This window comes from Lithobates pipiens, unplaced genomic scaffold, assembly GCF_037356315.1.
Source record: "Lithobates pipiens isolate NorthernLeopardFrog02 unplaced genomic scaffold, aLitPip1_a1.2 Scaffold_30, whole genome shotgun sequence".
NCBI classification, from domain to species: Eukaryota; Metazoa; Chordata; class Amphibia; order Anura; family Ranidae; genus Lithobates; species Lithobates pipiens.
In genome coordinates this window covers 45,743,969-45,760,134 of record NW_027507791.1, presented here as the reverse complement: position 1 = coordinate 45,760,134, position 16,166 = coordinate 45,743,969, and the positions used below count along the sequence as shown (strand labels likewise).

General features: G+C 44.4%; 1 protein-coding gene and 1 pseudogene across 2 annotated transcripts in view; one reads left to right on the top strand and one right to left on the bottom strand.

Moving 5' to 3' along the window:
• Positions 1-8,396, bottom strand: part of LOC143942759 (uncharacterized) — a 31,053-nt gene extending 22,657 nt beyond the window's left edge. Inside the window, exons 1-2 of one of the 2 annotated variants that reach the window (XM_077464149.1) lie at positions 8,317-8,396; positions 5,229-5,306 (exon numbers count right to left, since the gene is read on the bottom strand). In XM_077464149.1, the coding sequence (XP_077320275.1) occupies positions 5,229-5,283 (55 nt within the window). In that variant the 5' untranslated portion in view covers positions 5,284-5,306; positions 8,317-8,396. Of the gene's footprint in view, positions 1-5,228; positions 5,307-8,065; positions 8,296-8,316 lie in introns of those variants that run through there. The other variant, XM_077464150.1, reaches the window with a different exon arrangement.
• A 2,276-nt stretch (positions 8,397-10,672) lies between these two features.
• Positions 10,673-10,757, top strand: LOC143950446 (U2 spliceosomal RNA; annotated as a pseudogene).
• Positions 10,758-16,166: the final 5,409 nt, after the last annotated feature.

The following is a 16,166-nucleotide window of genomic DNA, read 5'->3' as shown; positions in this document are numbered from 1 at the left end:
CACATAATATTGACACTTCGGGCCCAATTTGGACATTTTCACTTAGGGGTGTATTCACTTTTGTTGGCCATCTTTACGTAGAGCAACAATTATTTTTGTTCAGCTCCTCAGAGAGTTCTTTGCCATGAGGTGCCATGTTGAACTTCCAGTGACTAGTATGAGAGAGTGAGGGCCAAAATACAAAATGAAACACACCTGCTCTACATTCACACCTGAGACCTTGTGACACTAACGAGTCACATGACACCGGGGAGGGAAAATGGCTAATTGGGCCAAATTTGGAGATTTTCACTTAGGGGTGTACTCACTTTTGTTGCCACTTGTTTAGACATTAATGGCTGTGTGTTGAGTTATTTTGAGGGGACGGCAAATTTACACTGTTATACAAACTGTACACTCACTACTTTACATTGTAGACAAGTGTCATTTCCTCAGTGTTGTCACATGAAAAGATAGAAGAAAATATTTACAAAAATGTGAGGGGTGTACTCACTTTTGTGAGCTATTGTACATACTTGCTGGCCATACACTATTAGGATTCCCTTAAAAAAATATTTTTCAGAATCATTGATACATTTTTTATTTGTAAGTGGGGTCAAATCGACACAGTGATGGGAAAATTCGAAGGAGCAGGATGGAAAATTGTTCTCGAACTAATGGATTTGTAAACACGAATATGGTTTTAGCTTAGGCAATGCCATTCATTCATGGGCTTGTTAACGGTGGCTTTCAGTCAACCCGGAAACACCTCTAGTGGGGGAAAAGAAGTACTACGGAGGCAAGTTTGGATTGAAGGTAGGCATTGCAGCAAAAGTTTGAGGGATTCTTTGAGCTGTAGCTCATTGACCTCCCATTTGATGGAGCCTACGGAGTTCCATGGAATCTCATCACTTGGCAGAGTCGGCAACATGACGGCCACAATCTTTATAGCTATCTGTAAGGGATATTTGGAAGACCATGGTACGAAGGACATTTTTCCCACTGTAACCACCAGTGTAAGGAGCATTCTTCCCAATGACCATGATTGGATATTTGAATAATGAGTTGTCGTTTGAATGTGTTAAAATGTTTGATTGTGTATTCATATTCCTTGACAACAATGGGAACTCGCATTGGGTGTCTTTGTGTGTTGTGTGTAGGAGTAATAAAAATAATCAAGAATTGAATTAAATGTGATGAAAAGATTCAATAATGTAAATATAATGACATGAGGCAAAAGTGAAATGATGCAAAATAGTGTACTGAATGATGAAAATGAATGTGGGAACTTAAAATTAAATGGATTGCTCAACCCACATTTACCAGAGTTTCTGACTATTCTAGACCCAGGGTTCTGGGCTACTAGAGGTATCAAAAACCTGGAGCATATCTGTATTAGTGGCTCCCTTCTGGCCTTTGATTCAGGCTCATCAATCGACAATTCTTTAGATTTCTACAAATTCGCCATGCCTTCGCTACCTAATCTGGTCCCACCCTGGTACTTCTCCTTCGGTCCAACCTTGAATCCACATTAAGGGATACTCCTCTGGTCAAACCCACCTCTACCATTTACAAAGCTTTATTACCTTCAGTCCACTTTGGTCTGGAGGACTTGCTCTTTAGGTGGTAGGGCGAGATAGATCCCGGATCTGGATTCGGAAGACTGGGAGGATACCAGGGGATATCCTTTCTTACAACTCATCTCTGTCAGAGATCGGTTGATACAATTTAAACTGATTCATAGAGTCTATTTGTCACCCCAAAGATTATCCAAAATGAACCCGAATTCCTCCTTCAACTGTTGGAAGTGTGATATGGCAAATGCCGACTTCAATCATATGTTGTGGTCCTGTCTCAGAATCCAGCTCACGACCTTCATTGAAACATTGACCATGATTCACGTACCACTAAATGTATCGGTCTGATGTGCTCCTGTCATGGTTTTGCAATAGTGTTTGTCTGCTTACCTGTATCCATGTGTTCATCTCTAGAGACCAGCCGACCCTCACCTGACTGCTTTTGTAATCCATCCTCTGGCATGGCTCCACCCTAGCTCCTATCAGAGAGCTCTATATTAACCTGTGCACTGCAGGCCAGCCCTGCTGATCAACCTTTGCGTGTTAGCTTCCTGTTACCTACCGTGTGCTTTTCTGTTGTTCCGTTACCGACTTTGGCGTGTCCTTGACTATCCCTGTTTGCCTGTGATCCTGACCTTTTGGCGTGTCCCTGACTATTCCTGTCTGCTTGTGGCCCCGACCTTGGCTTTGTCCCTCACTATCCCTATCCTCCTGTTGCCTACTGTGGGTGTGAGCTGGGGGGCCTTGGGGGTCGCGACCTGGAGCCAGTTGCAGCCAAGTCCATCCTCACCACTAGAGGCGCTGGTGAACACCTGCTGGCTCTTAGACTCCGCGCCCCAGGGAATCTTACGCTCTAACCCCAGTGGGATCTGTCTCCCGTCTGCAGCAGTCAGCCGTAGGGTCCACTAACCTTGCGGTGCACTCCTGATCCCTACGGTGTGCATCTGTCACCTCGCCTCAAGGTGACTTGACAGCTCCTTGGCCCACCGCCGAGCAACCAGAACACTAAAAGGACTTCTATTATTCTACGCTTGGAAGGCTCTACTCATTAAATGGAAACAAACGGAGGTACCTACTTTGAATCCATGGAAATCGCTGATCAACTCACTATACAAAGAGGCCTATCTCGCCTGATGCTGCTCAGCCAAGTTTGACAAAATATGGCGCGTATGGTTAGAATCAGATATCACGATCACAACACAATAGGCACTGTTCCCCTTTGATTGTCTATCTCAACTAAAAGTCCTGTAGCAGTGAAGACCTAATTTTGCCATTATCTGAAGGTTCCCCTAAAGGCGCTATCCTCAACCTCAGCAGCTCCTCCCGATGTGGTCACCTGAAATATATGCCACACTATTCACCCAAATGATCTCTTAATCTTAATAACACGAGTAGTTTAAGTTATTGAAGTTTATAGATAAGTATAAATGTATAGGATAGTTTTATTGGTTGTTACCTCAGCCGGAGATATGCCCTGAGGCTGTGTAATGTAACTTTTTTGTTTTAATTTGAGGCAAACTCAATAAAAAGAATTTTCAAAAAAAGAATTCAATGAATTATTAAACTAAACTAAAGAAAATAAATAAAGTGGTGCAAAAAGCTAATAATAATGAATACATTCTAACAATACCTTAGGTAATGTGAAATTTAGTTATGACACGCAGTTAAAATTATAAAATGACAATGCAGATGGTGGAACGTGAATAGCTTCCAAACATCCGTATCTATATTAAAGTGAGTTAGAGTGATGGTTTCACATTAGTTATTACAAAGATTTTAAGATTTAAACGTGGCTTTGTATGCCCTATCCCAAACACTTACTTGATGGCGAAGTTGTCCAATATGTCTGTGTGTCAGCAGCTTACTGGGATCACTCCAGGATCCATAGGAGCTGGTATCGTTATATATACTTCCTTTAATTTTTAAATTGGGTACATGTGCCTATCCTTCAAGGGCCTCAAACTTTTTAACACATTCAAACGAAAACTTATTATTCAAATATCCAATCAGTGGCTGTCTATTGTGGCAATATCCTCAATAGCTTTAATATGCCTATTTTTTTTTAAACTCAATGTAAAAATAGTAAAGTTCCTCGAGGGCGGGGTCCGTGCCGTGGGAGGCGGAGACAACACACAAATGGTCCCGAGATTGCTGAAACTAGCTTTTAAAGAAAACTCTGGCTATAGAACAGGTCTTTCTCTCTTCCATCATCTTGATTGGTAAATATACATCGCTGTGTGTGGTTAGATATTATGGTAAAATATCAAATGATTATTTTTTTTCTTCTCAGAAAAAGCTTTTATTGAAAATCTCAGTTTACAAAACGTGTCAATAAATTCCAGTTCCACCATCACATTCTGTGTACAGCAATTATTAACTCTTCAACACCACTTTTTCGAGAACAGCATAAGTTCAGCTTGTAGTTTGTTATTTATGTAGCCTTTACTCCTCTGGGCCCGCTGCTCTCATCATGGACCCTCATCATGACCTTGTATGTCACCTTTTGTAATCTAGCAGCCCGGTAATCTATCTACAATAAGGTCCACCCAGGCTAGGCCCGGCAAGCTCAACCAAGGTGACCACTGAGCCTCAAATTTGCCCGGTTGTCCCCTATGTTGGAATATAAACTTTTCCAGCCGTAAGGTGTCACCCATCCGTCCTATCCATTCTCTAATCATGTGGGGCTCCACTGCCTTCCACCTACGGAGGATGAGCGGGCGTGCCTGGAACAGGGCTCTTTCCATAATTGGTTTGAAGTTATCCTCCAGGGGGAGGTCATCTAGGATGCCCAGGAGGCATGGTTTGGGGTCGGTCGGGATGGAAACTGAAAAAGCATTGTTAATAGTATTCAGTATAGATGTAGTTTGGGGCAGCGCCATAACATGTGGATCAAGTCCCCGTGGTCTCTTGCGTGTCTTGAGCACTCTGAGTCTGATCTCACCCCCATTCTGGCCAGCTTGGCAGGCATGTAGTGGACCATGAGTATAATGTATAATTGGGATAGTCGCCGTGCTACATTTAGAGAGGCCATTCGTACTGCCTGAAACGCCTCTTCCCACTGCTCTACCTCGCCAAATGATTATTAAATGTAAGGCAGCGATGACCCACAAATGGTCTCGGAATTGCTGAAACTAGCTTTTAAAGAAAACTCTGGCTATAGGATATGTCTTTCTCTCTTCCATCATCATGGTTAGTAAACAACATCACTGTGTGTGGTTAGATATAATGGTAAAATTTCAACCGATTATCAAATGTAAAATATTTCTTTTTCTCTGCATAGAATAAAATATCCCCTTGAAGAAGACCACAATTGGGAGGGTCGAAACGCATAGGGGTTTTACGTGGAAGACCACTTTTGCAGTAAAACGCAATTTTATTAGGATTTCACACATTATGTAATTCCATTATGATCGATGGTTTTGCTATTTTTCATGTAAATGCCAGAGCTCAGTTTTTTTTACAACTCTTATGTAACTGCCAAACTGCCTTTTCATATAATAAAGAATTTTTAAATAATGACACTTGAATCATTTTTTGGCTGTTAAAAAAAAAACCACATAATTACCCTTTAATCCTGTAATAGGCGAAATAGAGAACTTAATTCAAAGCCACAGATGCAAGTTTTATTGGAGATAAGAAGGATGCAGAGGGATGAATAAAGTTTTAACTTACCGTTTGGGCAACTCAGGAGACATATCAGGGCAAAACATACATTTTTCTTCTTCATAGTACTTCTTTGGTATCACAGCTCTAAAACAGAAAAAAAAAAACCATAACAATATTGATATATACATTTATACATGACAAAGATAATGTAAAACTACTTAGGGGTGAATCTACTCAGGTTCGATTTGCTGGGAGTTTGTTGAATCCTTTCGAAAGTGTACGGGAGCAAAAATTTAATACTGAATTCTTCTACTTTTCAAGGCCAATAGGCAAGCTATTGTCAAAAAATAAATAAAAAATAAATAAAAAAGGACGTGGGGAGTTGGGCACTGCTATAGGGGACATTTACCAAAGCAAAAATAAAAAAAAATAATAAAGTAATACCAAAGCAAAAATAATATACAGCAATAAAAAAAAAAGCAAAGAGAGAGTCTTAACCTTTCCACCAATGTATGCTACAGTATATGTCAGTGACGTAGGGATGGGGATTTACACACGTTCTCAGGAGATGCAGCCACCAAGAGTGTGTGTAAACTTGGCAAGCTGACTGTTGGATATGAGAGGGCTTAGAGACGGACGCTGATTTTGGCATACTCGGTGGGGCCATGACTTGAACCCAGTCTGTGCAGTGGGTACAACATCTTGGGCCCCCGAGGGCCCTTGATGCATCCCTCTCCTGTGACATTAGTGGCCTGTAAGCGGCATCACTGTTTGATTAAGATTCTCCAGCTTTTTCTGGGCCCCAGTGCACATGTAGGCCCCCTGTTGGTGAGATATTTTGGACTGCAGTGTGGCTGATAGGATAGGTGATTAAATGGGGGAATGCAATATTATTCTCCAATTCCCCTTTTGTTTTACCATCTATATACCCTTTAACCACTTGCTTACTGGGCACTTAAACCCCCCTCAGTCCCAGACCAATTTTCAGCTTTCAGCGCTGATGCACTTTGAATGACAATTGCGCGGGCATACAACACTGTACCCAAATGAAATTTTTATCATTTTTTTTCCCACAAATAGAGCTTTCTTTTGGTGGTATTTAGTTACAGCTCGGAGTTTTATTTTTTGCTAAACAAACAAAAAAAAAATCATGTTTTAATAGTTTGTTATAAAATTTTGCAAACGGGTCATTTTTCTCCTTCATTGAAGTGCGCTGATTAGGCGGCACTGATAGCCTGCATTGGTGGGCACTGATGGGCTGCATTGGTGGGCACTGATGGGCTGCATTGGTGGGCACTGATAGGCTGCATTGGTGGGCACTGATAGGCTGCACTGGTGGGCACTGATAGGCATAGTTAAGGCGGCACTAATAGGCACAGATAAGGTGGCACTGATGGGCACAGATAAGGCAGCACTGATGGGCAAAGATGGGCACAGATAAGATGGCACGGATGGGTGGCACGGATAAGTGACATGGATGGGTGGCACGGATGGGCACTGATAGGTACCACTGATAGATGGGACTGATGGGCACTGATAGGTGCCACTGATAGGTGGCTCTGATAGGTGGCACTGCTGGGCACTGATGGGCGGCACTGCTGGGCACTGATGGGCGGCACTGCTGGGCACTGATGGGCGGCACTGGGGTGCAGCACCTTTGAGGCAGCTTGTGGGCACTGTGGGTGGCACTGTTGGTGGCACTGCTGGATGGCACTGTGGGTGGCACTGTGAGCACTATGGGCACTGCTGGGTGGCACTGATGGGGGGCACTTACTTTTATTCAGGATGGCACTGCGGTGGGCAGGTGGGCACTGGCAGGGGGCAGGTGGTCTCTTGTACTGCTGGCTGTGATCGGGACTGATGTCCCGATCACGGCCGCCGACAGCGGCCGTGATCGGGACAGCGCGAGGAGGAATAATAGCCGATTACCGGCTCCGTTCTATCACATGATCAGCTGTCATTGGCTGACAGCTGATCACGTGATAAGGGGTCGGGATCGACCCCTTGCACGGATCGGTGATCAGGCGAGTCTCATGGACTCGCCGATCACAGAGCGCGCTGCGCGTGCCCCTCAGGGGGCGCGCAGGCCGCTCGTACACGGGACGACGTCAATAGACGTAGTCCCGGAAAAGTAGATCCGCGCTAATGCCGTCATTTGGCAATAGCGCGGATCTCAAGTGGTTAATGAATATCTGGTTGGACGGGATTCGGATTGGCCCCTGCGTCAGGATGTCTCTTCCTCATTTATTTTAAAATTGTTTTGGATGCTAAAATGTACCTATCTAGTGATTAGGATATCTGGTGTTACCTGAAAAAAACCCTGATGAAGGAGAATACGACTCACCTCTGAAACGTCGTTGGGTTTGGGTTAGCCCTTGTACACACGGTCGGAGATTCCGACGGAATGTGTCCTATCGGACCGTTTTGTCGGATAATCCGACCGTGTGTGGTCTCCATCGGACTGTTTCCGTCGGAGTATCCGACGGACCAACTTTTCCAAGTTACACACAACAAAAAGTACAAACAAAAATGAGTTTTGACCTCTGTCATTAAGGGGTTACAGTTGAGCTGCCAGTATACCAAAAGCGATTACGCTGTTGGGTTGTCATATTAACTGGCAGCACAAGAATATCCGCAGACATGGCTGACCACAACACCCCCCTGAATTGCCCAATGCAAAATGCACCCACCAGCCACCTATAGCGAGGGACGTGCTTCCCCCGTGTCCATTACTGACCAGCGTATTAAGTTATTAAGCATGATATAACTGCCTCGTAAAATTATACTGTTGCAGCATGCAGATTCCTCCCGTCCTGCAAGAATGTCTCTCCTTAGGCGTGCAGTAAAAAAAAAAAGAAGAGCATTTACAGTTCATGATTTAGCCCGGGGGTAGGTAAACTTACCTCTCCAGGTGTTGTGGAACTACCACTCCCACAAGGCACGGTTAGGCTCCAACAACCACAGACAGGACACCCAGAGGTTGCGGCATGATAGGAAATGTAGTCTGACCACAGCCGGAGATGTTACTCCTACATTAGCACGTGTTTCTGTTAAATTTTCGAGCATAATCTTTACAAATTCATATCTTCACAGAACATACGTGACCTCTTGGCATGATTACCAATCGGAGATTGAAGATTGACCGTCTACTCACCATTTTACAAACTTTTTTTTTTGCTCCTCTCTGTGAACTTCTCTCTCCCTTTACACTTCAGACTGCCGATGATTTCCGGGTTGTTGTGTCATGTGATTGCATTTCCTGCTTTCATTTCGAGGGTTAAAAAAAAAAAAGAAACTCCCCTTAAGTGAACAGTAATGCAATTAACCCCTTCATGTAGGTAAAACAAATGCCTAAACACAATTTTGCAACTTTGACATGTGTTAGTAAAACTGTATATATCGTCACAACTACTTTGTGAATCCAGATTTTTTTTAATTTTTTTTCAGGACAGTTGCGATTTTATTAAGAGATGATCCAGATTTATTTTTTTTCAGGACAGTTGCGATTTTATTAAGAGATGATCCAGATTTTTATTTTTCAGGACAGTTGCGATTTTATTTAGAGATGATCCAGATTTATTTTTTTTCAGGACAGTTGCGATTTTATTTAGAGATGATCCAGATTTTTTTTATTTATTTTTTTTCAGGACAGTTGCGATTTCATTTAGAGATGATCCAGATTTTTTTTTCAGGACAGTTGCGATTTTATTTATAGATGATCCAGATCAGCCAATACTGGTTGATGACGCCGGTTCCTCTCTCCCCTCTGTGTACAGATCTGTACAGTGGAGGGGAGAGATCGGATGGCAGTAGCCTGTGGGCTGCATCTGTAGTGCCCACAGCACTGCTCTGTGACAAGTGCAGTCACAGCCATCCCTCCATACCCTGCCAATACTCTGCAATACCTTGCCAATACTCTGCAATACCCTGCAATAACCTGCCAATACCCTGCAATAACCTGCCAATACCCTGCAATAACCTGACAATACTCTGCAATAACCTGACAATACTCTGCAATAACCTGACAATACTCTGCAATAACCTGACAATACTCTGCAATAACCTGACAATACTCTGCAATAACCTGACAATACTCTGCAATAACCTGCCAATACTCTGCAATACCCTGCCAATACCCTGCCAATACCCTGCCAATACCCTGCCAATACCCTGCCAATACTCTGCCAATACTGGTTGATGACACCGGTTCCTCTCTCCCCTCTGTGTACAGATCTGTACAGTGGAGGGGAGAGATCGGATGGCAGTAGCCTGTGGGCTGCATCTGTAGTGCCCACAGCACTGCTCTGTGACAAGTGCAGTCACAGCCATCCCTCCATACCCTGCCAATACTCTGCAATACCTTGCCAATACTCTGCCAATACCCTGCCAATACCCTGCCAATACCCTGCCAATACCCTGCATGGAGGAACTCAGCTATGAGGAGAGATTAGAGGAACTAAATTTATTCACTCTTGAGAAGAGAAGATTAAGGGGGGATATGATCAACATGTTCAAATACATTAGGGGTCCATATAGTGAACTTGGTGTTGAGTTGTTCTCTGTACGGTCAACCCAGAGGTCACGGGGGCACTCTTTACGTCTAGAGGAAAAGAGATTTCATCTTCAAGTACGGAAAGATTTCTTCACAGTTAGAGCTGTGAAAATGTGGAATAGACTCCCGCCAGAGGTGGTTCTGGCCAGTTCAGTAGATTGCTTTAAGAAAGGCTTTGAATACTTTCCTGATGGTACATAATATAACTAGGTACTAACATAGGTAAAGTTGATCCAGGGAAAATCCGATCGCCTATTGGGGGATCAGGAAGGAATTTTTTTCCCCTGCTGTAGCAAATTGGAGCATGCTCTGTTGGGTTTTTTTTTCACCTTCCTCTGGATCAATTGTGGGCATAAAATTGGGTATCTGGATTGTACGATTATTTTTTATTTTATTTATTTGTTTTTAAGGTTGAACTGGATGGACTTGTGTCTTTTTTCAACCTGACTAACTATGTAACGCTGCCAATACTCTGCAATACCCAGTCAATACCCAGCCATACTCGCCCAATATTACAGTGGGGGAGATTATTGATATTACAGTGGGGATTATATGGTGGTGGAATTTTCACAGGTTTTTGCAAATTCAATTATTATTTGCTGATCTGAAAAATGATCCGATCCGTGACTCTGATCCGAGGAACGATCCGATCCGTGAGTTTGGGGGGGACAGATGTACAGAGGGGAAACAGATATATGTTTGTGGGGGGGGGGGGATGACAGACATGTAGTGGGGTACATAGGGGGAACAGATATATGTGTGGGGGGGGACAGACAGGCAGGGGAACACGCCCCTTGCTTACAGTAATACTAGACCCGCCCCTTAGAATATAAAAAAAAAAAAAAAAAAAAATCACAGTTACTTTGCTGAGTAACTAATTACTTTTCCAATGTAGTAACCGATTTACTAAAGCAATTACTTTTTGGGAGAAGTAATTTGTAACTTAACTAATTACTTTATCGCTTCTCGGCCTTTTGGCTAAGATCAAGTGTCGTATCTGTTCTTATCAGTTGCCAGGAGATGGCGCTTGCTTCCGTCCCTGTTCTACGGCGAGGTGGAGCAGGGGTGGCGGTTGCTATGCAAAGCCTGCTGGTGTAAAGGTGACCCGGAGCGGTTCGTAGCCGAAAGGGAAGCCTTCTGATGAGGATGGAGAACCACTAGTCGGCGCCAGGGGAGGGGACCCTGGCCTTCTGGCCTGGATTGGGGCAGCTTTAGCTCCGGTCAGTTTTTCGGGAGGGAACGTTTGTTCCACTTTCTCCCACCGGGGGGAACGGCCTGTACTTCCCGAATGTAATTAGGCAGGAGTGATGGGAGGGAGGGTGTGACCTGATGGTAAAGGGCTCTCACTAAGCTCCTGGATCTCCATGGGGGGGGGGTCGGGGATGCTTCTGTTGGAAAGCCCACGGTGATGTGCCCCTGAAGTGGCAGTCCAGGGGTGCCTTATGTTCACTGTGCTCCGCACTTCGATATTTGGCCCCTAGGTCACGTCACCATAAACGCGCTTCTTCACACCTGCCTCTAGGGCCCGGCCTTTTGGCTAGGACCAGAGGAATTTTTGATTCCTGGCCGGATGGCCTGGTCATTGTATTACACAATGGTCACTTTTCACTCTCCTCTCCACTATCCCTTTCCTCACTTTTTATTTATTTTATTTGTGTTGTGTGAGTCACGTTTGTCACTTCACGTTTTGATGAGTAGGGTGTCGGTCCTCGGACCTATCCTGAAAGTCTTGTGGGAGGGTGGACATAGGCCTTCTGGCTTGGTCCACCCTCTATTGGGGGGCCTACCTTCGGGGGAAGCCCCATAGTACCTGGGAGGTCTGCCGAAACAGAACCTCCTGGGGAAAGGAGGTCGCCCGGCTTCGGCTGGATGGCCACTGATGAGTTTGGTACCTCAGTCCCCGTCTGGAGCCTAACCCCCCAGGGGGGATCAGGGTACGGTCCTTCCTAGGGAGGACATCAGACACCCGTCTGCACTTTTTAGTGTGTCGCTCTTTATGTGTGTGCACTTTTTTTATGCACCGGGTGGAAGTTTTTTGGGTGTGTTTTACACGCCATGGGCTTTTTCAATCAAAAATTACTTTTTTAAAGTAAGATGACCAACACTGACGGGGGCTTTAGAATTGAAATAAAAATCATGGAAAAAGAGACGGTAAATCACGAAGTAACGTCTCAAAGTTTAATTCTAGACTATATTATCGCTTTTAAAGAAAACATAAGTCCTAGTTACAAGTTTCGTCATTTCCTTCCGGTTTTTGAAGTTTGAGGTTACCGGATGGCTTTCAGTCTTACTTTGGTTACCGGATGGCTTTCAGATGAAAGGTGTGGTTTTGGATGGGCAGAAAAGCACATTCGGAGAGTGAACAACAAGCACAGAACAAGGACAAAATGCAGATGATGATCTTACCTATTATAATAATCCTTCACAAAGGTGAGTCGCCGCACTTGGCGCACTTTTTTTATAAAAATAATTAAATTAAATTAATTATTTTTAAATAATTAGTTTTTTATTTTATTTTGGATGCTATGGTAGATATCAGGGTAGAAAGATATCAGCTGTTCTTTCACATAATGTTTGTTTCATCACCAGCGACGGTTTCTTACTTTGTTTTTTTGTTTTTGCTTTTGGCCACTGCTTTTTAAGGTGCCATTAAGCACAAATAACAAGCTGGATTATGTAAAAGGATTTATGGATACATCAGTGAAAATCCTTTGAAATTCATCAGGGTAGAGCATTTTATTCAACGGGTTGGTAGCTACAGCTAGCCACAGTTCCAAAAGTACAAGAGTCTAAAAAGGATTAAAGAGAAAGACTAAATTTTAATGTACCAAATATACCAAAAAAAAAAAAAAAAAAAAAAAAAATTATATATATATATATATATATATATATATATATATATATATATATATATATATATATATATATATATATATATATATTTGGGGGTTATTTTAGCTTAAAGGTAGAGCTTACCAGTGAGCTGAGTCCACGCCAGATATGCCGTTTTAAGGGCTTGTAGGCCCACTTTTATTAAAGAATGAAAAGTCCAATAACAAAATAGTTGCCCACACAGGGGTTTCAGCTTTCCACAGCAATAATGTACGTAGAACCAAAAATACCAAGCCACCTGGCTCTCTTTAGCAGCACTGCTGCTCAGACTTCTGCTGCAGCCCTCTTGGCTCTTTAACAGAGTTCCTGTACACCCAGTACCTCAGCACTCTTTACTAGCTTCTTTTTCAGCCCACAAGCTTGGACCCTCTGTCTGCTCTGACAGACCGACCTGTGCAGACATGCACACTTCTCCCTTACACGCCTGGACTCCTCGGGAGGGTGGAGCCCAGAACCATGGTGTTGGCTTTGTTTTAAGCCCAAGACCCACCTGTGCAATCATCCAGCCGGACTGCTGGCTGTTCCCAAAACCCGGTCCCAGGATTGGAGATTCCGTACTACCACATATCCCCCCCCCCCCCCCTTTGTTTCGACCCAGAGGGCGGAACACCCAAGTTACTTTTGGCACCTCTGTGCCAGATACCATTTACAGAAGTACCCTCCTGTCCAACCTCGCTTCTCCTAACGGGGAACTCTACCCAATGCCTCCTTTGGTGTCTCCCTCTAAGCCTTACTGTCACTCTGCTATGAGCTTTGATGCGACCTTCCCAACTTTTCTTCCGAGTGAATTTCCATAAGCACTTCCTCTCCTGAAATCTTAATGGGTTCCCGTTGGTTTTCCTACCAACCCTTCTGCCTCCACGCTTCAGGTTCCCAGGTTTACCCAAAACTTTCTCAGCAGTACTGTTCTGAGACTGTAGGGGGCCTATTTCTATAGTGTTTAGAACGGAAACCCACCTCTTAGTTCTGGTACCTGACTCAGCAGTCACTAATTGATTACCAGGTTTACCTGTACCTTTGGACACCACATTATCATGTACCATTAACACATTATTTGGTTCATCATTGACAGACATATTCAAACCAACATTAGACCTCTCAATGTTGCACATGTCACCAATGCCTTTTTTTTCAAAATTTGCTAGGGCAGAGTCTACAGAGGGCACACATACTGGAGGGCCGCCATCACCCACCGGATCAGGCAAGCTCTCGTCTGATTCACATACAATTTTTAGCACGCTCCTTGTCCATTCCCCTGTCCCGGGGACCTTATTAGGTTTGTCACCTAAACCAAGCACTGGACTGGGGACCCCAGTCTCTTTAACCACCTTTGTTTGAGCCCTGGTCAGGATCTCTGCTGCTTTCAGGTCCACACATGGCCCTTCCACCTCATGTGGTTTTTCTACCGGTGCAGTAAACGCGCCCTTCATCAATAACTGACCAGCACCACCCTGGACCATAGCAGCAGAAATGCTTCCCATCTGGCTGTTAGGAGGTGAATCCACAGACATTTTAGGCTTATTTACCATTTCTCCAAAGTCTGTCTCAAGTATTTCTTCTGGGCGTAATCCAGCAGCATACGTAGCGGCAACTTTTAACAAAAGTAGCACATTTAGGAATAAACCATTCCTGTCCTGTATTGCTTTGCTCTGTACAGCCTGCCATAAAGTGCTCCACCTAGTGGTACTCCGCAGTACCAAACCATCAGACTGTGGAGGAGACACACTAGTATAGATTAGCTGTACATCCCAAAGTTCAAGCATCTCTTTTAATGCTTCGGTTATAAACCAGGCCCTTGACTCCAGACCCAAGTCCTTTCTGGGGATTTTCATGACACTGGGGATACAGAGAGACTCACTTGCTGAGACTTGAAAAGTTGCAATGGTTAACGGAACCTCCTCCCGGCTGGAGGTAAACACAGCCTGGTGCTCCACCAGAGCGCTGCCAGGTGCTGGACTCATACACAACTTCTCAGGCTCAGCATCAGTGAACTGCTCCAGAACATTACCAGTGACGTCACGTTGACACTCCATGTCAACCTCAGTTTTGTGGATCACGGACAATGTCTCTGCTGTGCCCTTATTTGGTTCATCCTGCTCACCAGGGTTAACTCCTGAAGCAGCCACCGCGCCCTCAGGTACAGGCCGTTCTGCAGCCCCTCCTGCTGGCCCAGCAGAAACCGTGTCCACCTTATCTTTGTGCATAAAAGCCTTATCTATCAGGGAGATAAGATTTTTGCTCCAACTATCCCAATCTGTTGTATGTGCGCTCCCTTCTGCGGTACTCCTCAGCACCGATCCATCTGCCCAAGGAGACACATAAGAACAGACTGGCTTAGTTGCAGACTCATTACACCAGTCATTGTAAATCACGTCAGACTGTGGTAGCACAGGTTGCAATACACCATATTCACCACCTTTCTCTGCTTGCATTTCATCAGCCTCACACACTTTTGCATTTTTCACAGGTTGTGTTAATCCACCATTTACCTGCACATTTTTAGTACTAGCAGTTTGCACTAACACATTACCATTACACGGTACAGTTCCATTCTGTCCCACCAGAGTGACATCGCAGTTGTCCAGGGCAACCTCTGACTCCAACACATGAAGTTCCCTGGAGATTCCTGTGGACAACTGTGCTGTCTTACCACCAGTTGCTACAGGCAACGGCCCATTTTTGATAACCCCAGGTTCTTTCAGAGCAAAAGTTTTCCCAACAGCATTAAACTTTTCATTAACAGTAACACTTATAGCATTTTTCGCATTTGTAGGCTGTCCTAGCCCATGGTCAACTTGAGCCTGATAGTCATTAGACACAACACTTTTAGTCATCAACACAGGTTCTATTTGGATTTTAACCCTTGCATTCCCACTATATAGGGAAAAGTCATTCTCAAATGCACATTCAGTGGCCCCACTAACTGGGGTCACTCTCACATCGTCATGGACAGTCTCGTAACCAGTCCTTTTATACATGAAATCAGCAGTTCCAGCCATCATTTCATTAAAGACAGTCTTACCCACTGCAGTAGTTGGGGTCACCATCTTCATTTGAGTACGTCGTCTTATGCACCAGTCCTCTGCTGCACTTTTACTGGCCAACTCCTCCTGGTGGCCATGGGATGAAACTACAGCAGGCATCTCCCACCGTTTAGCACCCCCTGCAGGCACAACAGGAAACTTCTTGTTGCTAGGGGTGACTGCAAACATATTTTCACCGGAATCTGGGCCTACAGACAAAACTTTTTTCTCAGTAACATTATCTCCAGCCGTATTCCACAACCTAGGGCAAGAAAACCTGCCATGCCTCAGCTGGCCACATTCCAGGCATGGTACTGGACGATTTTTTCCCAAAGCGATTCTCTCTTGGTGATTCCCAGCTGGCCGGAATGCACAGGCCTCTTTGTGGGGACGCTGAACCAAACCTCTACTGCAGCTCCTTTCAGGCATAAATTTCACTCCGGTTGCCATGGGAGACCGCACTCTCCCAGCAGAACTTTGCTGGCTCTCTCCAACATAATAAACTGGCTCCTCCTTAAGCCACTTTCCACGATCCTT